Source organism: Mirounga leonina, unplaced genomic scaffold (genome assembly GCF_011800145.1).
Source record: "Mirounga leonina isolate KUSES-001 unplaced genomic scaffold, KU_Mleo_1.0 Mir_174, whole genome shotgun sequence".
Classification (NCBI taxonomy): Eukaryota; Metazoa; Chordata; class Mammalia; order Carnivora; family Phocidae; genus Mirounga; species Mirounga leonina.
The window spans coordinates 62914465-62938826 of record NW_023270451.1 but is presented as its reverse complement, the minus strand read 5'-3'; the positions used below and the strand labels follow the sequence as shown (position 1 = coordinate 62938826).

The 24362-nt window shown below is 38.4% G+C and overlaps 1 protein-coding gene across 11 annotated transcripts in view; it reads left to right on the top strand.

Moving 5' to 3' along the window:
* CADPS2 (calcium dependent secretion activator 2) overlaps positions 1 to 24362 on the top strand; it is a 516958-nt gene that overhangs the window by 182736 nt on the left and 309860 nt on the right. For all 11 annotated transcript variants that reach the window (XR_004682085.1, XM_035021019.1, XM_035021016.1 and 8 more), the window contains one exon: positions 4808 to 5140. Coding sequence is in view for 10 of the 11 variants with exons in the window: in XM_035021019.1 (XP_034876910.1) it covers positions 4808 to 5140 (333 nt within the window). In the remaining variant the exon portion in view is untranslated. The remainder of the gene's footprint in view (positions 1 to 4807; positions 5141 to 24362) is intronic.

Sequence of the window (24362 nt, the reverse complement as noted above, 5' to 3'; positions counted from 1 at the left end):
ACAAAAGGCAGAGCAAACAATAGGAAAAGTCATGCATTCCATTATGAGATTTGTCCCACTGGCACCCTAACCTTACAAGTAAGGAGCTATTGGTTGGTATTAGCCATGTCTGCAGCTTGAGTGATACGAGGATCATTTGTTGGATCGCACTTTGTGATGGTGTCAGAATTGGGAGCATGTGCAAAGTGGATGCTCGTCAGCACAGAATCCCAAAGGGGAGCACGGAAGAGAAAAGCAGCCTTCTTATGATGGTAGGCCTTCCTTTCCTATACTTCGGATCAGAGGAGGACTGTTGCTTACTCCTGCTTTCAGATCATTACTTTTTCCTTCCTCATGCAAACTCTCTCTTGTCTTCTGGAGTGTATTCCTTTCAGTCATACCACATCTTATACATTCGGTTTTTTAGTGTGTATCCATCTCCTGGTTCCTCTCACACAGGCATCCATAGCTCAGGAAATCTGGGAGCTAGATGCCTATCTAATCTTCTTTAGCTTCAAGAGAATTCAATGTCTATAGATAGTCCTTACTTTCTTCAACGAATCTTTATTCAGCTCTAATTATAGGACAGGCTCCATATTAGGCACTGGATTCAGAGGCATACAAAACTGAGTGTCTGCTCTGGTGGTACATACTTTCTATTTTGGGGAGACAAATATGTATCTGGTGCCATGTACTAAAAAGAAAACTAGAGCAAGATAAAAGGGTAAGAATGACAAATAGGCGGGGGTGCGGTGGGGGGGGACTTCTTTCGGAAAAATGATATAACGAAGACCCACATGAAGCAAGAGTAAACTGTGTGGGTATATGAATGTATTATGTATTGCTGTAACAAATTATCCCAGAATTTAGCAACTTAAGATGATAAATATGTACTTGTCATCTCACAGTACCTCAGCATTAGGAACCAGGGAGTAGCTGATGCTTCTGCTTCGGGTCTCACATCAAATTGCAATCCTAATCTCAGGAGGGCCACATTGTCATTATTTTGTCATCCATACCTTAAACTACCTCTCTTTCCTGACTTGTCTCCCTCTTTGCCTAAATGCAGTTTCCCAGTCCAGCTTCTTGCTTCTCTCTCATTCCCTTTTTTTATTCCTGCTTCCTAAAAGAAAAGATGTTTGCTGTCTTAATTTTGGCAACTTGTCCTCTTTCGTCTCCTGTAGATGGGCTCCCACTCTCTTCCACACCAGGAAGTCTCTGTCGAAGGTGACCTCTGGTGATGAAGACCAGTCTACTCTTAATTTAGTTGATTTCTCTTGCGGCATTTGATTCTCTTTCTCTTGAGATGCTCTCCCCTCTTGATCGCTGTTATGGTATTTTGCCTTCTACTTCTCTGACACTACCAGCCTCTCTTGGATCGAGCTCTTCTGCCAGTTGTTTACATGTTGGTATTTCTTAGAGTCTTGTTCTTGACTCTTTGTTTTTAGTTTACTTTGTCTTCAAAGTTGACCCCTACCAAAACTAAGCTAATAATCCCTGATCCCCCCGCCCCCCACAAATATGTTGTTCATCTGTATTCTTCTTTGGTTAATGGAATCTAGGCACCCCAGTTTAAAAAAAAATCATCAAAATTTTCCTGCCTTTCTACATTCTGTAAATAACCAACATATGTTAGTTCTGTCTTCTCTAACTCCCTCTTGCCTCTCCCTAGTTCTCTAGCCCATGACCCTTGCCCTAGGTCCTTCCTGTTTTTACCTGGTCTGCCGTACTTGTTGGATAACTGATACCCCAATCTCTGTTCTGGTTTATTTTCATCTACCCTTGATGCTGCCACCAGTTCTTTTGTGTAACTCTTGTTTCTCAGCCTGTTAATACCTGGGTTGCCCAGCCATCACGGACTCTCAGTTATCAGAGAGAGCTCAGATCCCTTGCTTGGCACACAGTGCATTTGGCCATCTGGTCTCTGTTGGTCTGCTTGGCGCAACTTTTGCTCCCCTCACCCTTAAATGTAATGCTCCTGCGGGATGGAAGTTCTTACATTGCCCTCAAAAGGCCATGCTGTTAATGCCTCTGTGCTTTTTATTTCTGTTGTTTTCCTGAAATGTGTTTTCTCCCTTTTCCCCTTCAACCCACAGGTCATTCAAATCACAGGTCCCTGTCTTTGTTTTGTGCCCCATTTATCCTCAACCTTGTTCCTAGACAATGGAGTTCATAACTTACTTTTCTTTACTCCCCTTCAATAGGCTGCCATTCTTGTTCTTACTGTATTATTTATCCTGTCTCTCTCTGGTTGTGTGAGCTTTGAGGGCAGGGTCTCTGGCCCATTCACTCTTCTGTCCCCTCAATACTTAGCAAAAGGCCTGACACAAGGTTACTTAGTAAGTATCCATAAATAACATGTAATTTGACTGAGTTAGTATGGTTTTAGGTAGGGTTTTATAGGGGAGTTAACACTCCAAAGACTTATTATTAAACTTTCTTCAAAAAACATTGTTGGGTTACTTGGTAGAATTGAGGACTGAGTTAGGCAGAAGTTGAGAAAAAATAAAAATCCCTGCCAACTTAAAAGTATTAGATACCAAGTAATTAAAAGCTTTTTCTGAAGCCAGCATTAAGGTATTTATATTGCACATTAAACATATCTTGCTGTTCCAGCTTTGTACGCAATTACCAAATTTTTAAAAGTTGTTTATCTCAACTCTAAATACTCTCCCATAGAAAGAATGTTACTTATATTTCTGTATCGGGGTGCAGTCTGGAGACAGAAACCACACAACTGAGTAGGGAAAATTTAATCAGTGAGGGATTGGTTGCAATGGGTAAGGAAAACTGGAGAATATAGGAGTAGTAGATATAGGGAGCACAGCATCCAGGGAAGGAACAAATCTGGAAGAGGGTCCTGCTCCCCACATCTCAAAGCCTGGGATCCAGACCTCATTGGAGAAGATGTGGCATGTCCTACTGCATGGCAGAGAGTTTGACTGAAGTGCCACACTAATGGGACACCTGGGGAGTCTGCCTTCTGAGGTGCGGCACTGTAGAACTCACTGGGGATCTGCCAGTGGGGGTGGTGCCCTAGGAAGCCACCCTCAGGCTGGGATAAGCTGCCCACGTGTTCGTGCCACGTGCCTGCAGGTGTGAGAAGGGAGCCCTTCTTCCCCCTTCCTTCCTCCCTCCAACACTTTGTGAAGTTGCACTAACTGACACAGGCAGGGTACTGGGAGGGCAGCACAGAAAAGTAATAAATTGACGACTTTGATTCCTGAGCTTCCATATGTTCCCATTTAACAATATAAAAGTCTCATAGGAATTAGGAAAAAATACGTGTATATATAATTTATCTTGAATTCTAGTACCCAGTGAGAGTTGTGCAATGAAATGAGGGTGGCAAAGGAGATGAAATCACCCTTAATGTGTCCCGAAGTAGTTAATGGTGTTCTTGGACAAAGTACATTATGGAATATATTTTCGTTCATCTGCATAAAGTAAAGGCATTATTCTTACACCTGTCTCTTAAGAATTAGTTTCAGCTTAGAAACAGAAAATAAGTCTTTTCTATACTGACTGAGGCACAGCTGATAGACAGGAAATGTGTGTACGTGTTAAATGTTTGCCCAATGTAGAATTTACAACCCCTATTTCAGTACATTAGCCAAAATGTTCGAGAGTCAGGAATCCTCTGGCCATTGAGCAAAGATAGGAAACAACATTTTGGGTGAATGACTCTAAAAGGGGAGAAATCAAATATTGGGGAAAAGTTTGGAGTCAGGTGATGGTCACTGGGACCAGTGAGGCCACTTTATACGGAACGTGTGTGCTGCTTACCCACACGCCAGACAGACATGATGATAGTCCAGTCCAAGTAGTGGGGTCCTAACTCAGTACCATTATTCCAAGTCAGTTTTTAGGGTAAAAGTTGACATGGATTTTTGTTTCATAAGCTTAACAGCTCTAACTCATGGGGACTGCACTGAATAATCCTACAGGCTCTTCTAGGAGAATTTTTTGTTGTCATAGGAAAAATAGGAATAAAAGCAGTGTTACCTGCTTTGAAGAGGATTCTTAGGACTGTTGATGACAAAATAGATATTTAATGAATCTTGACTGATATTTATTGATATTTGGGTCTGTAACTTAGAAGAAAGGAGAGTTCTAAGGCCAACTCTGATCTTTTGCACAGTAAGACCTTATTATTACTCATCTCTTCCTGTCAATTTCATGAACCTCTCTCTTTCTGTGGTTGTCTTTGTATGTTATTGCCTGGTACTAGGGAACATCTAGATATTTCGTACAGATTTTGCTTTTCTGTCATCCATTCTTACCGGCTCTGAGACATGTGCAAGAAGTTGGGGGACTGGTGAAGTCCGGGATGGGGGGACGGTTGCACCCTAATCCCCCAGCTATGGAGCAGCTTTGATTAAGTTATACATGCTGGGTACTGACTTGGATACCAGCTATTGACCTTCAGATCCTCATTCAAATAATTGGGAACCCCCTCCCTGCTGAAAAACTAGCCAGAACTCTAAAGTACAGATAAAGAAGTTGAGTTTACATCTCCAATTAACTTCTTAACTCTGAAAGGATTCAGTTGCAGAGATGCCCATGACCTTCAGGTGGGGGTGCATGTAGTTCAGGTTGGCTCATCATACGATTTCTTAGCTTTCATTACTGCCTCTTGTAAACATTTCATCATTTTAGAAGATTGGGGTCCTTCTTTATGTCATTATTTACCATATGTTATAAAACATTTTAAATCATTGTGGAATACTTGGTGTCATAATTCTGGCTGGATTGTTAAAAGCAAGGACTGTTAGTGTTCCTGCCTAATTGTAAATGGGTTTTTTGTCTGTTTTTTTGTGTCTCCTAGGTTTTTCTGAAGAGTGATCGAGTGGCCAGAATGGTTCAGAGTGGAGGGTGTTCTGCTAATGACTTCAGAGAGGTGTTTAAGAAAAACATAGAAAAACGTGTGCGGAGTCTGCCAGAAATTGATGGCTTGAGCAAAGAGACGGTGCTTAGTTCATGGATAGCTAAATATGATGCCATTTACAGAGGTGAAGACGATATGTGCAAACAGTCCAATAGAATGGCCCTAAGTGCTGTGTCTGAACTTATTCTGAGCAAGGAGCAACTCTATGAGATGTTTCAGCAGATTCTGGGTATTAAAAAACTAGAACACCAACTCCTTTATAATGCATGTCAGGTAAGTGGTCCATATTTCCCATTTCCCCACCTGGCTCAAAATGAACATCAAATATTTACAAGCCTATGAAAATGTACATTTTATAATTACTTTGCCTGCAAAGTTGAGTGAAAATGAATTTTAATAAATTGAGTAGTGGTATTTGAAAGAAACTTTGAAAGAATTATTTGATGGAGGGAGAAGAGTATCAGTACATTCTATCCTGTAAGTAATCGTTGCCATGTGCCTTATGTTAGGACATCAGATTTTCACCTATTGGGTACATAAGGGGAATACCCCAAATAATAAAATGAAAATCAGCTGTTATCTAAAAAAGCTGGGCAATTTATAATAAGGAGGTATTCTTGAGTGCAAAATAATTTTTTTCATAGTTATGCTGGTCTCCTGAGTTCTATGAAATTGAAACTTCCAGAATTTCTTTAACCCAGCCGGATAGAAATGAATGAAGATGTTGCTGAATTATGTAATTTAGAGATGACCAAATAAAAAATACTTTTTCTCTTCAGTTGTTATTCGACTCATACATAGGACAAATTGAATAAAATGTCATGTTCCACATCTTTCATCTTTGGGCCCTATGATTTGTCTAATAATGTATCCATTTCATGTTTGCATTTTGTTTATGTTAGTGGTATAAATTATTTAACTATGCCCTAATATACAATTTAAATAGACAAAATTCAGGCATTTTGAAATTTGTGCATTAGAGTTACCTTCTATAATGTACATACATTTACCTTTATTATTTTTTTTAAGATTTTTTTTAAATTAATTTATTAGAGAGAGAGAGTGAGAGAGAGAGCGCAAGAAGGGGTAGGGTTAGAGGGAGAAGCAGACTCCCCGCCGAGCAGGGAGCCCGATGTGGGACTCGATCCCGGGACTCCGGGATCATGACCTGAGCCGAAGGCAATCGCTTAACCAACTGAGCCACCCAGGCGCCCCCATTTTACCTTTATTTTTAATCTTTTCACAAATCTCTTAATTTCTGCTTTCTATGTGTATCATTTGCTTTGCATTACTAACTTGTGAATCACTTCAAATGAATAAATTGACAGGTAATAGTAAAGCAATGTAGCATCTTAACCCTGTGAACAATTCATGCATTCATCATAATTGTTTTCATTATTATTAAACCAGGTAGCTATTTGATAATAGTGGCAGATGACTATAAAACCACAATCTTCTGTTTTAAAAGATTAATGCAACTGGGACTTTGTATTTTTAATGAAACAGTAACTCACTTGTACAGCTAAATATTGATGAACATGACTTGTTAAATTCAGATTCACACATTTGGTAGATATTTATTGAGTATTTATTCAAGTTTTTGACTTGCTGGATGTTGGGGAAACCAAGCTGAGCAAATGAAGATATTTGTTCTCCATATCTCGATATGCTGAAGCCTAGTAGAGCAGATGGATCTCTAAAATGAGTTATAACAACTGCATTGAAACTTATACTGGGTGTTACAGGGTCATAACATCCACTGACGTCGGGTTTTTTTTTTTAATAAGTGCAGCAGTGTTATGTCTTTTTATGTAATTAACTCCTTTATCATTGTATAAAATCCCTCTTTATCCCTGATAATTATTTTTTTTTTCTGAAGTCTGCTTTGTCTTAAACTAATACGGCTACTCCAGCTTTCTTTTGATTAGTTAGCCTGGTGTCTTTCTCTGTTTACTGTTAACCTATCTGATTCCTTGTTTTTAAAGTGGGTTTCTAGTGGACAGCATTGAATTGCCTCTTGTTTTTTTTTTTTAATCCAGTCAGACATCTCTGTCTTTTAATGGCTATGTTTAGACTATTTATATTTAAAGTGATATAGTTGGCTGAAGTTCTACAGTCTTAGTTAAGGGTTGTCACTTCCTTGGATTTGTCATTTGTCCCTTGTCCCCTTCCCCACCCATTTCTGCCTTCTCTCATTTGAATTGAGCATTTTATGTGATTCAATTTTATGTGATTTTCCTTTGATGTACTACCTGTTTTTTGGGTTTTTTTTTTTTTGTTTTTTTTTTTTAAACTTGGTTAGGAGTAGTTTAGTGGTGGCTCTAGGGTTTACAGTCTACATTTTAAATTATTCAAGTCCATATTCAAATAACATTATAAGTCTTCAAGTGTAGTACAGCTGTCCTAGAATAGAGAATTCCCAATTCCTCCCTCCCATCCCTTCTGACATCTGTCATTTATTTCACTGATACTTCTGTCCTTCATTACCGTGATGTTTTTATCATCTAGTGCATTGTTACTATTATTGCTTTAAATGGTTAATTTTTAGATATTGAGAATAAGCAAGAAAAATAAAAATTTTAGTATTTTACCTTCATTCCTTCTCCTGATACTCTTTGTGTAGACCCAAGTTTCTGACTGGTGTCATTTTCCTTATTTTTCTGAAAAGCTTCTTTAAATACCTCTTGCAAGGCAGGACGACTGGTGATGAGGTTCTCAGTTTTTGTTTGTCTGTTTTCATGTATAAAGGATAATTTCACTGAATATAGGATTCTCAGTTAGCCTTTTTTTCTCTTTCAACACTCTGAAGGTTTCAATTCATGCTTTTCTTGCTTGCATGCTTTCTGATGAGAAGTCTGAAGCTCCTGTGTTCTGACTTCAGTATTTTCTCCTTGTCTTAGTTTCCTGAGTTGGAGTATGATATGCCTGGGGATAGGCTTTATGATTCTCTTGCTTGGCATTCTCTGAACTTTCTGTTTCTGTGGGTTGGTGTCTGTTGTTCAGTTTGCGGAAAATTCTCGGCCGTGATTACTTCAGATTTTCCTTCTGTCCCATTCTCACCTCCTCCTTGTAGTCCAGTTATATTTGTGTCACCCATATTTGATATTGTCCCGCAGTTACGGGTTGTTTGTTTTTGTTTTTTTCTCCTTGCATTTGAGATTGGGAAGTGTATGTTGACCTTTCTTCAAGTTCACTGACTCTTCCTCAAAATCCTCAGGTCTGCTGATGAGCCCATCAAAGGCTGTGTTCATTTGTGCTAGTGTTACTAACCTCTAGCATTTCTCTTTGAGTCTTTCTTGGAGTTCCCATCTACTTATTTACATTACCCATCTGTTCTTGCATGTTTTTAACTTTTTCCATTAGAGCCCTTAATTTATTAATCTAAGTTAAACTCCTTTTTTTTTTTTTTTTAATAACTATAACATCTCTGTCACCACTAAATCCCATTGGGATGCTTGCTTTGTCTCTCCAGTCTGTTTCTTTTTCTCTTTTGGCATGTTTTGTAAGTTTTTTTTTTTTGAAAGCCAGGCCTGTTGTATCAGATTATAAGAACTGAGGTATATTTGCCTTTAGTGTGAGGATTTACATTAATCTGACTGGAAGGTAGGCTGTGTTTAATGTTTATTGTAATGTTTGTAGGTACAAGAAGCTTCAAATTCTCCTAATGTCCTTTTGACTTGAGGCTTTCCTGAGTATTCATCTTCAGAAAGAGTCTTACAGCCCCTCCGCTGTTACCCTGGAGCTGTGTTGGTGCTGTGGTAGAGTGTTGGGGAGTAGGGACTGTTCTACAGTCTGACTGCATCTCGGATTTTTAGTAGGCCTAGGTCTCGGGGCTGTAGCCTTCACAAGTGTTTCTGTCCCTTGTCTAGGAGTATGGCTTCCCTTCCCACCATATGCCTTATTCCCTTCCTCGCTTAAAGGATATCCAGTCTGTTTCCTTGAAATTGTGCCTCCTCTTCACTCAGGTGTAGAAGAGATCAGAAGGCTGCAAAAGACTGCAGAGGGTAGCCTTTTCTCTCTGCAGCAGGGACAATTATTCAGTGTTTCCTTTTGGCAAAATCCACCCCCCTTTGTTAGGTAGAAGAATATGGGAGGTTTAACAGTGGCTTTTCTTCCCTTCTTCCTGCCAAGTCCACATGGGCATCTTTCTTGGATCCCTACAATGAGAACTTGGTGGGATTACTATAGACGCCCCCTTCTGATGACAGCACCAGGAGTTTCTCACTCTCTGCACTAAGCTTCTAGTAATTTGTCCAAATTACTTGTCAAGTAAGTAGTCCTACTCTTCATGGCCTCCACTGACTTCTGTTTCCAATATTACACCTCTCTGGTTTTGATTGTGTCTCCAGGTGTTGGGTTAGTGGTTTGCCCTGCAACCTTAGTTCTCTGACAAGTCCAAGAAAAGTCATTGATTTTCAGGTTGTTTAGCTCTTTATTTTAAGAATGGGAGTGATGACTTCGAATCTCTTTACAGGTCTGAGCTCAAACTGCAATTCCTTTGGTTCTGAGATTTGAAAAGCCCTTAAGGGTTATTTCTTTGATAGACTTGAGAAAAATTACAAAAAATACTTGTATAAATAAAGGAAGAGTTTTACTTTGGAGTAACAATCATTTTATGAAATCAATGAAATAATGAAAATGGACGAAAACAGCTAAGATTCTTTTTTCTTTCTCAAGGGCATATGTATCTTATTTGTTCTTCCACTGTATTTCAACAGAGGTCTAAAAAGAAAAGGTGATAGAAAATACAGACAGTAGACTGCCCTTTATAGGAAAGGAATAGTTGGAGAAGAGGAATAGTGGAGCAGGGGTTGGGGGAGTGGAGAAAGGACCTTAAAGCTAGCTGAGCTGTTGGAACCTGGCTCCAGGTACAGGTCGGTGAAATTTACTCCACTTTCCTGACATCTCAGGAAAGGCTTGGAGACTTACTAACTGTAACTCTTCTGTATTTGTTCACCCTTAGCTGGTCCCTTGTTTTTTGCTGGTAGGGTCCCCCTAGGAAATCTCTCAGATATGTGCTTGCTTCCGGGGCAGAAGCTCTGCATACAGAGCTGTTCTGCTAAGATGTGCAGGATGGCAACAGCCAGACAGCCCCTGGTCCTTGAGAAAGGAAAAACCGGAATGTGAAGGGAGTGGCACCAGAGCCACAGCCTGATGCCACCCGAGCTTCGTGTGGTCGCAGTCTCATCCCAGAGCTGTAGGATCAGCATCAGGAATGGAAAAACAGAAAAGCAGAGGTGGTTACATTATGTTTGATTAGAGCCAGGAACTTAGTAATTATCAAAGTTAAGGCATGAAAGTAAAACCCGAATGTAGAGGATATCACAAATTATAAAACTAGGGATAATTGAAAGAAAAATTATTACATGTTTCCAAAAAATAAAGAATAAGAACGATCCAGATATTTCGTAGATTAGCTTTTGTGCTAGTAAAACCACCTGCCACACTTTGGATTCTTTGGTTTGAGAGAAATGTGTTTGTATTGCTGCACATTTACAGAACAAAGCATTAGGTAACAAAGGAAGGAGCTCATTCTAAAATGAGCAACATAACAATATAAGAATCTGATCTTGTTAGCCATGATTTACTCGACTAGAAGTACAGTGAAGTAACAGAACAGAAGGAAAAAGTCTGTTCGTGAAAAGTTTAATTTCAGAGTAGTTTTAAGGAAATGCAGTGAATTTCAAGTAAATATAGTTATACCTTTAAAGAAACAGTTGAGGGCGCCTGGGTGGCTCAGTCGGTTAAGTGACTGCCTTCGGCTCAGGTCATGATCCTGGAGTCCCGGGATTGAGTCCCGCATCGGGCTCCCTGCTCGGCGGGGAGTCTGCTTCTCCCTCTGACCCTCCCCCCTCTCATGTGCTCTCTCTCATTCTCAAATAAAAAAAAAAAAAAATCTTAAACAGTTGATATTAAAGGTATGTACTTTATAATCTTAAAAATTTTTTCACCTATTTTTTAATAAAATGCTGCTACTTAAGTGGTACTAGTAATCAGCTGCCTTTGAACAAAAAATAGGTTATTAAAGATTATTTTAAAATGTGACAAAGGGTGTAATACATTATGTTCAAGTCATTTAGTTAACTTAGTCTCCATAATCACGTACAAATATAATAAGAAATTATGTGGGGCGCCTGGGTGGCTCAGTCAGTTAAATGGCTGCCTTCGGCTCGGGTCGTGATCCCAGGGTCCTGGGATCGAGCCCCACGTCAGGCTCCTTGCTCAGCGGAGAGCCTGCTTCTCCCTCTCCCTCTGCCTGCCTCTCTGCCTACTTGTGCTCTCTATCTCTCTGTCAAATAAATAAATAAAATCTTTAAAAAAAAAAAAAAGAAATTATGTGCCAAGCAGTGTGTTGAATGATAGGAACACAGAGACTAGACCTACTTATTTGCTAGATTTATTTTTAAAAGAAAAAAAAAAGTGCCATTGTAAATGCAAACAGTGGTGTGGTGAGATCCTGGCTCTGTGTTCTTGAGGTTGAAAAGAACACAGTATTGGAGGAATGTCATGAAAACACCAGAATAAGATGCTAAAGAGGTATTCTGCCAGGAGGGATGAGTATGTTGTAAAGTATCCAAAATAGCTTTGGCACTTGGGGAACTCCAGGTCTTTGTTGCTGCTGGAGTATAAGGAAGAGAAGGGACCATGATTTGAGATGACAATTAGCAGATGTAGGTTAAGGGTGTTGCAAACTGGAGAGCGATCCAGTCCTGCAGGACCAGAGTGTGCATGGTGGGGTACATCGTACCATATCAACAGTAAGTCTCCTCTTCTTAATTTGTATTTTAAGAGATTTAGTAACTGAATTTGACAGCTATCTGAATCCTCATCTTTTCTGCCCAAGGCTACCTTTATTAATCTTTCATAATCTCATTCCATTAACCAAAAAAAGTGACCCACCCATATTTACCCAAGAGTCCAAGGAAATTTAACTGAAATCTTCCTCTAAATATCCCTTCACCCTAATTTCTTATAGTCTGAAGACTGTAAGAACTCTGAGTGATACTACAGAACTGTTGCACATTTTAAGGGATAAGCAGGAATAATTTACAAATGGTTAAAAAGTAGTGTTCAGGGGCACCTGGGTGGCTCAGTCTGTTAAGTGTCTGCCTTTGGTCATGATCTCAGGGTCCTGGGATGGATCCCTGCATCAGGCTCCCTGCTCAGAGTGAGGGCGGGGGTCTGGTTCTCCCTCTGCCCCTCCCCCCTGCCACGTGCCTGGACAGCTTGCTCGCTCCCTCAAATAAAAAAAACTTTTAAGTAGGTTTATGATACCCTTTCTCTAGGAATTTTAGCTTTGGAGTTTAAGCACTTTGGGTTTAAGAGTTTTAAGGAAATCAGCAAATCTAGGCAGTTGCTGTGTTTCTTCCCCTCTCACTGTGAGTCTTACCTTGGAAGATCTGCATTCAGGATGTCAAAGGAAAATAGAAGAGGGAGAAATGTGAATGCTCAGGGGAAATTGCTATCTGCCTTTCACCTCTCTTGTCTCAACTAGTGTGTGATTTGATAATACTTTTTATTTAATATAACTTGTCGACTTTGGCAGAAATAAAGCACACCCTACAGAGGCAGTTAAATTTGATAACAAAAATCATTTTCAAAATAAGAAAATAAAGCTGTAGAAATGACAATTAGGTTATACTTTTCAAATCTAGGTAATTTTAAAGCTCAAAATGCTGAGGAAAATCTTCAAGTAAATGTCATGAAATGGCAGTTACGTTTTAGGATACAGCAAGAAGAAACTTCAGACCTTAAGAATGAGTCAATTTTATAGTACCTGATTTTTGAAATTCTGGAGTTAATAATTGGAATGGCCATAATATTTATATACATGTTCATTTTTTTTTTAAGATTTTACTTGAGATAGAGTGCGCAAGAGAGAGCATTAGTGGTGATGGGGGGAGAAGGGGAAGCATACTCCCCGCTGAGCAGGGAGGCCAACTCAGGGCTCAATCCCAGGATCCTGAACCAAAGGCAGATGCTTAACCATCTGAGCCACCCAGGCACCCTACATGTTCACTTTTTTTTTTTTTTTTTTTTTTTTTTTACTTGACAGAGCAGGAGCAGTGGGAGGGCAGCAGGAGAGGGAGCAGCAGACTCCCCGCTGAGTGCGGAGCCCGATGCATGGCTGACCCCAGGACCCAGAGGTCATGACCTGAGCCAAAGGCAGATGTTTAACCAACTGAACCACCCGGGCACCCCCACGTTCACTTTTTTAAATGAATGTGTCATGATATAAATTAGATGACTCTGATTTCATTTAAATGAATTTGGATATCTGATTAGTAATAACGAATCAATTTCTTCTCTAAAAATTAAAATTGTGAATGCAATTTTAATATATTAAATCAAATTAAAGGTTTTATCAATAAGTTTTGTTTCATTTGACTATGCATTATTTTGGTTTTTACCTATGGCCTATATGTAAGGGAACTACGTAAGAATATTCCTAAGTAAGATTTCTCCTAAAATGTTTTAATTCACTTTTTCACAAATCAGACTAGATCACAGATACAGGCTATCGTCAGACATTCTTTGCATTTATTTTTAGATTTTTCATTACCCAGATCTAGCCTATAGAAAGTAGGGTGGTATTCCAACTTTTCCATTTTTTATGTTTTTAAAGATTGATTGATTTATTAGACTGTGCGCGTGCACACAGAGGAACAGGGAGAGGGAGAAGAAGATGAGGGACTCAATCCCAGGACTCTAAGATCATGACCTAGCCGAAGGCAGATGCTTAACTGACTGAGCCACATAGGTGCCCCATTTTTTAAAGAGAACAGACATCCCAGAGACGAGGCATCTTTGTAGTAGTAATAGTGGGGTCCGGCGGTGGGGGTGGGGGGCGGGAGTATTTTTGCTAATGTACTTCAAGACCTGCTCTCAACTCTTAATGAAAAAGGATCATATGGATATACCATTTCAAGTATAAGTAATTATATCTTCTTCATGATTTTTCATGAAAATATTCTATCAAAATTAAAATGAGATATTTAAAAATGTCAGCAAGGGAAAATGCAAAAATGACAAGATTTGGTTCTTTGAAGGTATTTGCATGTGGTAAGGAGACAGATCTATAAAGAAAATGTAATGGTAAAAAAAAAAAAAAGAAAATGTAATGATATAGTTAAACAGGATGTTACTGAAGGTATGTATACAGCCTGATGTGAGGATGTGGATGGCAGTATTTTAATTTAACAGATGATAGTTTGCACAGATTTCTTTAGTGTTCACCCTGGCTGCACATTAGTGTGACCCAAGGAGCTTTAAAAACCACTGGACACCTGGGCCCCACCTCAGACTAAGTGAAACAATCTGTGGAAAATAGGACCCACTGTCTATTTTTAAAAAGCCTTCTTTCTACATTGTGGTGATGAAGATGCACAGTTAGGTTGGGGATCCCTGGCCTGACTGTCCATTGAAGACTTAATGCCATGGTGACCTCAAACTGTAGGGGAGGCTGAGAAACCATCTAGCAATGTGTCCAGGAGGAAGAGGTCATTTGGCAGTGTGGAAAACCTAATTTTCATTTGGAGCTTTAATGAAAGTGTAATGAAGATTCTAAGAAGGCACAAATTCCTGAATTTTAGAAGATGGAAAGAAATTTAACAGACAGGTGGAAAATAACATTTACAAAGGCACAAGGAGAGTGAAAAGCTTGGAATCTGTTAGGAAGGTATGTCATGTGTATTGCTGGAGTAGCAGGGGATGAGGCTAAAGAGTTAGGACTTGAATGTTAAGGGTCTAAATGCTAACCAGAAGAGCTTGGAATTTATCATGAGCTAGGGAACACAGGTAGGCTGTAAGCAATGACATGACAGGAACAGTTTGGGATTCTGGAAAGATCTTTCTCTGGGGCCTAAAGAATGGATTTCATATCTTTCATACCCTGCCACCCTGTGGGCATGACCCAGCATTATTATTTATTTATTATTTTTTTTCCTGCTCCTTGCCCTGGTATGGTCCTGTTTTATTTCTCTGTTGCCCGTGAAGTTCCTAGACTACTGGATTGGACCCTAGGAGTCTGTTTTCACGTTCTTTTGGATTTATGCCCTTCAGATTCTGTGCTTCAGAATCCTTCTGGGCTCCCCCCAAACTTGGGAACTTTGGCTTGAGTCAAAACACTAGAACACCTGATTGCTTGGAAAGGGACAAAGATGGAAGTCTAGGAATTCAGGCAGAAACTGGGAGTCCACTTGGGTCTATAACATAAGACCTACCATTTACTAGAACTTTGAGTAATACCGCCTATTCTTCTCCCTTTCTTTTTATAGAAAAGGTAGTATGTTTTAATGGCTTTCTTTCCATTTGTTAATGTTTATATGATGCAGCCTGTGTTAACCATGGTCTGATGGGGCATCTGTGATTAGGGTTTTCTTTCAACATAGTGCCTACTCTAGTCAAGCACTGTTCTAGGCTCTCAATATATGGCATTCCCTCTTCTCAAGGAGCAACATTTTTGGAGGGAGAAGTGTGGGGGAGAAATCAGGAGTTCTGTTTTGTACATGCTGAAAACGAAATACTAAACGTCCATGTGGAAATGGCAGGTGGTGGTCAGGTGTGCAGATCTGAAATTCCAATGAGTCATCAGGGTTGGCATACGGATTTGGGAATCATTTAGATAAAGTTAGTATTTGAAGCCAGGGGACACTATGAGATCATTTTAGGAGAGTCTGGAGCTCAAGATGAGAAGGGGCCTAGGATAGGGTCCTATGGACACCAGGATTTAGAGGCTGCACAAAAGGGACAGAGCCAGTGAAGTAGGAGGAAAACCAGAGTGTAATGTCAGGGAAGCCAAGAGAAGACCTGTCAAAGAAGGAGAGTGTTTATGCCACAAGCTGCTCAGAGGTCAGGGAAGATGACAATGAAGTGACCCTTGCATGTGTCATGGTAGAAGGCACTCTTGACTGTCCTGGAGTCAGTTAAAAGTAGAACCAGGAAGGTAAGAAAATAGAATTAACAGAAAAATCTTTAGGGATCAACGAGTAACAACATTATATATTCAAGAAATCCCTTCTATATAGTACTTGGAATCATTTTATTAAATTTGTTGGGCATTTACTGTGTGCCAAGCTCATGCCATCAGACTTTCTTCTTAAGTGTTTATTACTTTTCAACTTTTAGAAATGTATGGCCCAGAAAACTTAACACCTGTTTCTTTTGGTAGATGGTTAGACCAACTTCTCTGTTTTTATAATCCACTTTAAAAAAAAAAAAAACAATTTGAAAAGGCTGAGGAAGAGAGGTTGACACATTCTCACAAAAGAGTACCTGGTGATATTTCATGCTTTGAGCTGATTATCAAGGTCATAATATCCTAAATCATCTTTGCTTTAGAGTATAAAAAATTTCCATTTACCCTAATCACGTTAGAGCAGGGCCAACTGATCATTATCTTAGTAAGATTTTACTTGTGTAATGGGTGGCTGTGATTGATTCTGGCTATTTGTTACAAACTTAGAGAAAGGCCTTTATTATCGTTCACTGTTTAAAATGATGTCATTTTCTATTTGTGAGTGTTTTCATGATTCTGATGTGAAGATCTCCAGATTAATAAGGCTTCCCTTTCTGTCTCTGAATCCTCACCAGAGGTTTGTGAACTCATTTTGTACATGGTATGGTACCAAGAGCAATAGTGTTTGAAAATATGGATAGGTTCACTATCCTGTTTTTGAGAAACGAGATGCTACTGTGATTGTTGCACTGAGTTAGATCCACTGAAAAATACTGTAATGATTAAAAAAAACAACAACAAAACAAAAACTCATTCTGCTTATTTTGACTATCACTGCCTTTTACCCTTTTCACTTAGGTCAGCTCCTCTGCATTCTGTCTCACCATAGCCCAGGGCAAACTGATGAATCTGAAACTCCTCAGACACAGTAGGTTCAAAATGCCATTTTTTTTCCTCATCCTAAATGTGTGGCTCTCCTTCTATTTGTGTTCAGCCTTCCGACTCCTAACCATCAGTCCTTTTATGTCTTCCAGCCCAATTACCTGCACTGCTGCTTTCTCCATAATACTATATCATCTCTTTCATGTCCATGGCCATTGCCATAGCTCGAGACTTTAGTACCTCCTAGATGGAGCATGGCAGTAACTTCTTAACAGCTTCCCCCTTCCAACTTTACATATTTTTGTTGCCAGATTAATATTATTGGAGCACCATCCTGTTCTCATCATGACCCAACTTCAAATAGAGAAAACATGGCTCCTCTCTGTCCACAGAATGAGGTTCATACCCGTTGTTCCATCTGGCCCCCACCTGACTTGCTTATGTTCTTTCCCATGTAGCAGTTCTTTACATACCTTGTGTTCTGTGTAAACTGAATCACTCCCTGTATTTTCTTGGATTTTAATTTTGACTCCTATTATTCTCTTCACTTGGAATTCCCCTTGTTCATTCTTCAACACCCAAGAGAAATTCCCTGTTCCCGCCCCCAGTCTTTTTTCTTTAATATTGGGGGAGGAGGGAAAAAAATGAGGAATTTACAATTCCTTATCATTACCCAAAAGCCTATCCTGTTCTACTTTGTATTATATATAAATTTATATATAATAAAATATATATATAATATTATATATATTTATATATAATAAATTCTTCTTCACTTTAATAGCTTGAGCATGGGATATTTAATCTTTGTACCATTAATTCTACAATAATATTTAATGTGTTTCCTATTGTGGGTACTCACAGATAGTGAATGACTGAAAGAGTGGAAATTGAAAGTGTGGCATTGGGAATGTTGTGAAGCATTTAAGTTGAATCCTGCTGTCAGACTGCCCTGTCCCTTATTAACTGTGTGACCTTGACCTGGGAAAATTGCTTAAAGCAATCTGTGCTTCAGATTTTTCATCACTAAAGTGGGATGAAGTTATGACCTGTCCTATAAAGTTGTTCTGAGGCTTAAATGCACATGTAGGACAGTCCTTACATGTAGTCAGTGCTGTATAAATTTAGTTCTTTTTATTTATTTGTTTATTTGACAGAGACACAGTGAGAGCAGGAGCACAAGCAGGGGGAGTGGGGGAGGGAGAAGCAGGCTTCCCGCCAAGCAGGGAGCCCGATGTGGGGCTCGATCCCAGGATCCTGGGATCATGACCTGAGCCGAAGGCAGACGCCCAACGACTGAGCCACCCAGGCACCCCATAAATTTAGTTCTTATTAGTCCTGATGAAGCTGGAGTTCTAATGTGCTCTGACAAAGTTCTCTAATATCCCTGGTAGTGTCTGTGTTACTTAATACTAAAGTCTTTCAATTTCAGCATTACTTAATTATTAATATGAATGTGTACTCAACTATTTTATCGAGGTGAATATAGTTAGTAAGTAGTTGCTTGAAAGTATTATTAGCTCATTACTTTTGTCCAGAAGATAAAATGCTAATATCAAATGGGAAATACTAAAAAAGATTTCATGATGTAAAAAAACTTGCCATCTACCATTTTAGAGAATATTCATGCATTGTCTTCAGGCTATTGAAGTCCAATGGTTTTTATGTTTGAGGTTAAATTCTTATGTTCTTGCTTTTGAACATTTTGATCCATTATTTAATATAGTTTAGTTCAGTTCACATAGGGTAATTTTATATTTAATTAACTCATTCCTCTTTCCCCTACTTTTTAGGATTCAAATGAAAGTGTGGTTCGGGAAATGTACTTTTCTCCCCAGTTTTATTGAAAAATAATTGACCTATTTCCCTGTATAAGTTTAAAATGTACAGCATGATGGTTTGGTTTACATACATTGTGAAATGATTACCACATAGGTTTAGCTAGCCTCTGTCTTCTCATATAGATATAATAAAGAAAAAATATTTTTTCCTTGTGATGAGAACTCTAACAACTTTTCCATATATTCTACTGCAGTGTTAGCTATATTCCTCATGCTGTACATTACATCCCTAGTGCTTATTTATCTTCTGACTGAAAGTTTGGACTTTTTGACCGCCCTCCTCCATTTTCCCTCACTTCCTCCCCACCTGCCTTTGGTAACAACAAGTCTGATCTCTTTCTCTGAGTTTTGTTTTTTAAATTAGGAAAAAAATATTTTTTAGATTACACACAAAAGTGAGATCATACAGTTTTTATCTTTCTTTGCCTTATTCTACTTAGCATAATGCCTTTAAGGTCCATACATACTGTCCCAAATGATAGGATTTCCTCTTTTTTATGGGTGAATAGTATTCCACAACTTCTTTATCCCGTCCATCAATGGACATTTAGATTGTTTCCATGTCTTGGCTATTGTAAATAATGCTGTTACGAACATGGGGATGTAGATATCTTTCCAAATTTGTGTTTTCATTTCCTTTGTATATATTCCCAGAAGTGGAATTGCTAGACCATATGGTGGTTCCATTTTTAATTTTTTGATGATCCTCCATACTGTTTTCCATAGTGACTGCACCAATTTATAGTCCTACCAACAGTGCACACAGGTTTCCTTTTCTCTACATCCATGCCAACATTTGTTATCTCTTGTTTTGATGATGACCATTCTAACAGTAATAAGGTGATATTTTTGTGGTTTTAATTTGCATTTCCCTAATGACTTGGGAAGTTAAGCATCTTTTCATGTACCTGTTGGCCTTTCATTTATCTTCTTTGGAGAAATATCTATTCAGGTCTTTGGTTCATTTTTTAAATTGTGGGGGTTTTTTGCTTTTGATTTGTATGAATTCTTTATATATTCTGTATATTAGCCTCTTAACAGATGTATACTTTGAAAATATTTCTTCGTTCCGTAGGTTTTCTTTTCAGTTTGTTGATGGTTTCTTTTGCTGAGCAGAAGCTTTTTAGTGTGATATAGTTCTACTTATTTACATTTGATTTTGTTGCTTTTGCTTTAGGTATCATATCCAAAAAAGTCATTACCAAGACCCAGGTCAAGGTATCATATCCAAAAAAGTCATTACCAAGACCCAGGTCAAGGAGCTTTTATTTCCTGTGTTTTCTTCTAGGATTTTTATGGTTTCAGGTCTTCTATTTAAGTCTTTAATCCATCTTGAGTTAAATTTCCTGAGGGGTGTAGGGCATGGGTCCAGTTTCATTCTCTTACATGTGAATATCTAATTATCCCAGCAGCATTTATTAAAGAGATTGTCTTTTCTCCATTGAGTATTTTGGGCTCCCTAGTCAAATATTAGTTAACTGTACATACTTGGGTTCTCAAATTTCGGGGTTCTCAAATCTGTTCAATTTGTATGTGTGTTTTTATGTTAGTACCATACTATTTTTGATGACTACAGTTCTATAGTTCTACAGTATATCTTGAAATCGGAAAGTGTGATGGTGCCTGCTTTGTTATTTCTCAAGACTTCTTTGGCTTTTCGGGGTCTTTTGTGGTTCTGTATAAATTTCAGGTGTGTTTTTTCTTCTGTAAAAAAGAAATGCCATTGGAATTTGATAGGGTCTTCCAGTCCATGAACACAGGATACCTTTCCACTTATATATGTTTTCTTCGATTTCTCTTATCTATCAGTGTCTTGGAGTTTTCAGAGTAGAGATCTTTCACCTCCTTAGTAAAATTTATGCCTAAGTATTTTATTGTTTTTATGCTATTGTTAATGGTATTTTTTTCCCAGAAAATTCATTGTTAGTATACAGAAATGCCACTAGTTTTTGTAGGTTAATTTTGTATCCTGCAACTACTGAATTCACTGATTAGATATAACAGGTTTTTTGGTTGAGTCTTTAAGATTTTCTGTACATGAAACCATATTCTCTACAGATAGAGACCAATTTACTTCTTTGCAGTTCTGATACCTTTTATTTGTTTTTCTTGCCTGGTTGCTTTAGCTAGGACTTCTAGTATTATCTTGAATAGGAGTGCTGAGGGTGGGCACCTTTGTGTTACTCCTGATAGTAGAGAAAAAGCTTTTAACCTTTCACCATTAAGTCTGATGTTAGCTGTGGGCTGGTTTATTATGCTGAGATAAGTATGTCCTTCTGTGAAATGCAGTTTTAAGATTCTTAGAATTATTCTACAAGGACCATGGCAGAACTGCTATTTCTGAGTCAAGTTTTTTTAATATATAATCTGGAAGATCAGATTGATATAAGGGAATTTTTCTTAAATGCTTTGCATCTAGCAGACATAATGTTACCTGAATCATACATAACATCATATATGCAATGTGTTTTTCTTGAGGGTATGGGAATAACGTCATTTTCTTATTACATTCTTTTTGTTGCATGAAATTACAAAAAGTTTGTTACCGTATTGTTGGTTCATTTCAGTGATCAGGAAAAAGGGAGAGATAGGGTTTTTGTTTTTGAGGGAGATTGACTCGCAGAAGATCAGCTTGGAGGGGATGTTAGGGTCCAAGAGCCTTGTAATTATTCTTTATATTTGCATTAAAATTGAGAACAGTTATGTGAGTTCCACCATTCAAGAAGGATTTGTTTTACTCCTCTTGATAGGGTAGGATGAGCTGACAAAGGACCTACATTGCAATTTGAGGTAGAGGTCTTAAATGTCTGAAGTTCAACAATAAGAGGAAACTATGAAAGATAGGTCATCAGTACCTGCTTTATTATTAAATGATTGATTAGGTAATCTCAGATTTGGAGATTGATTAAAACAATGAAGATAGATTAAGAATGTCCCAGGCAGAAGAAACACAAGCAAAATATATGACTGGGAAAATGTAACATCTTTGGTAAACATTGAACAAACTAATTTGTATAGATAGTGGAATTATCCAAGAAATTGAAAAGAGAATGGAATAAAATTTGGGAGGACCAGGATACTAGGCTAACATGTTCAAGTATCATTCTCTTTATTCATGTTCACTTATTCATTTAATCCCTCATCTCCTTTCTTTTTCCTTGCCTCCCTCCCTTCTCTGAGATTATAGCCTGATCAAGGGTAGTGGGAATGATATGTAGAAATAGGGAGCCATGATGAAGAGTGGATGATAAAAAAACAGGTTTACTTTTAGTGTGAGGGCTTTGTGGGTGCCTAAAGGGAAAGGCCTTGCCTTCAGTTGGGAAGCTGGAACTCAGGAGAAAGACCAGTGTTATATACTGACTTACGACATTGTTTTGAGAAATAACTGGAGATATTCTGATGTCTAGAACAGCCAAGGACCTACGTGTGTGTTTGCAGTATGGGGGGTGGGGAGGCAGCATAGAAAACAGAGCAGAAATAATCAGTAGGGTAGAGTTAGGCTCTATTTTTATGATAAATTTTGGTTCAAATAATAATAGAGTTAAAACAACTTATTGGTGAAGTAGATTAATTTATTTTAGTTTTTTTTTTTTTTTTTTTTTTTTAAGATTCCATCCATTTATTTGACAGAGAGAGACACAGCGAGAGAGGGAACACAAGCAGGGGGAATGGGAGAGGGAGAAGCAGGCCTCCCGCCGAGCAGGGAGCCCAATGCAGGGCTCGAACCCAGGACCCTGGGATCATGACCTGAGCCGAAGGCAGACGCTTAACGACTGAGCCACCCAGGCGCCCCAGTAGATTAATTTAATACTTAAAAGCTTTTGATCAGTGATTTTAGGTTCTGTTGCAAAATCCATATATATTTGTTACTGTCAAATAAACACTGGGCTACTAGAAAACTATGATAAAGTGTTGGTTGGAGTGTTCTTTTGGAATCAGTGTTAGGTTTGTGCCAGTTACTTCTCATGATACATTATCTGTAAATGGCCAGATTTATGTATAATATAAATACAGCGGACCAGCATATGAACAGGGAAAACACGAAGTTTATATAACAAATCCTAGTGTACTTGCATTTTTCATACTGAAGGATAAAGGCAAATATTACAAGAAAATAACAGAATATAATTTGTTTGAAAAGAAGTATGCCATAAGTGGAGTGTGAAGTCAGAGAAAAAACTAATTTCTTCAGTGGGAAAAAGGAGGACATAATTGAGTAGGGTCGGCATGTACTAAGGTGTCATTATGGAAAAATAGCTATTAATTCCTTTTTTTAGTGATTGACAATGTTAATACAGTTATCCTGGTTCTAGAAAATATATTGAGAGAGGGTAATGATGCTAAACAGTGCTATGAAAAGTGCTTTTTATAAATGATTTTTTTTAAAGATATGAACAAATTTAATGAATTCAAATATTTGATATTTGTAGTTTTTAGAGCATTGGATAAAAGATTTCACAAGTTATAAAATGGAAGTGTTGGGTGAAACTTGGTAAAGTTATTTTTATGCTGTTTAAAATTTTCATAACTGTAGGAGAGTTGGGCTTTGGGTCTGAGGCCTTCTGCAAGGGGAGGTTTGTTGATCCCTGCGGTCTCTTGGAGCTTGTTTCCAATCACATGAGGGGGATGTGGGGAATGTGGCAAGGAAAGTCTAGGGTTGGAGATTTGCAAGTCAAGACCAATAGGCTGCTGCATCAGGTCAGCATTTTCTCTACTTCTCAAAGTCCATTTTTTAGTATTTCCCTCTTTGCAAATCCATCATGTTGCTAATCAACCAGGAAACACATCTCTTCCATCACTGAATTCTTATAGCACTGATCAGTAGCTTTCTTTTGGCAATTATATTCTGTTCTGTGTACTGTTTTCACTATTTTTGATATAAAGTGTGAGCTCCTGGAAGGCCCTTACTTTTGTAGTTACTGAAGAGCCTACATCGTGGTTGCTGTACAGTAGGTGTAAGAAAGGGTAAATAGTAAAATGATTGGACCATTGCCAACGCTGTTGAGAGCATGTGTCTTAGTGTCCCTTTATGAAGGTTTAACAAATCTCTGTAAAAAGTAAGGTTGTTGATGTGTAGGTCTGAGGGTGACCGTCTTCCATGGTTTATGTTTTAAAAAGACAGCCTCTTCTAGAAGAAATGGATAGAGGCTTCTAGAAAGATTTCCCCACAGCATGGTTCTTTACCTCTTTTGAGTTAGGGAGTTGCCACCCTTTTGAGTTAGGAAATTCAAACCATTCCCCAAGGGAAAAAAATGCGTAACTCTACAGAATTTGCTCACAACTTGAGTGATTCAGATTCCCAAAGGTCCAGGTTAAGAACTCCCAAGCCTAGAGAATTTTAAATGTGGAAACCACAAACCCCATGTAAAGAACAGGAGGAAAAAATATATATGTTTCTGTATTAAAGCTTTGTCAAGCTAGTGAAATATTTTCATCATTGAAGTGGTCATTGATTTTTTAATATGGCAATTAATGATTTTGAAGTGGTTACTGAAATTGTTAATTTTCAACTGATAATTGAAAGTGCTTTGTATGATAGATACTAGAGACATTGCAGAGAACAAAGATACATTTGGGTATCTGTTATGGTCCTGACCACTGATTGACTCTTTTTAAAAGACGTGAAAAATAGGGAAGCCTGGGTGTCTCAGTCAGTTAAGCATCTGCCTTCGGCTCAGGTCATGATCCCAGGGTCCTGGGATAGAGTCCTGCATTGGGCTCCCTACTCAGTGGGGAATCTGCTTTGTTCTCTCTCTCTCTGTCTCTCTGACAAATAAAGTCTTACCAAAAAAAGATGTGAAAAATATTCTGTGAC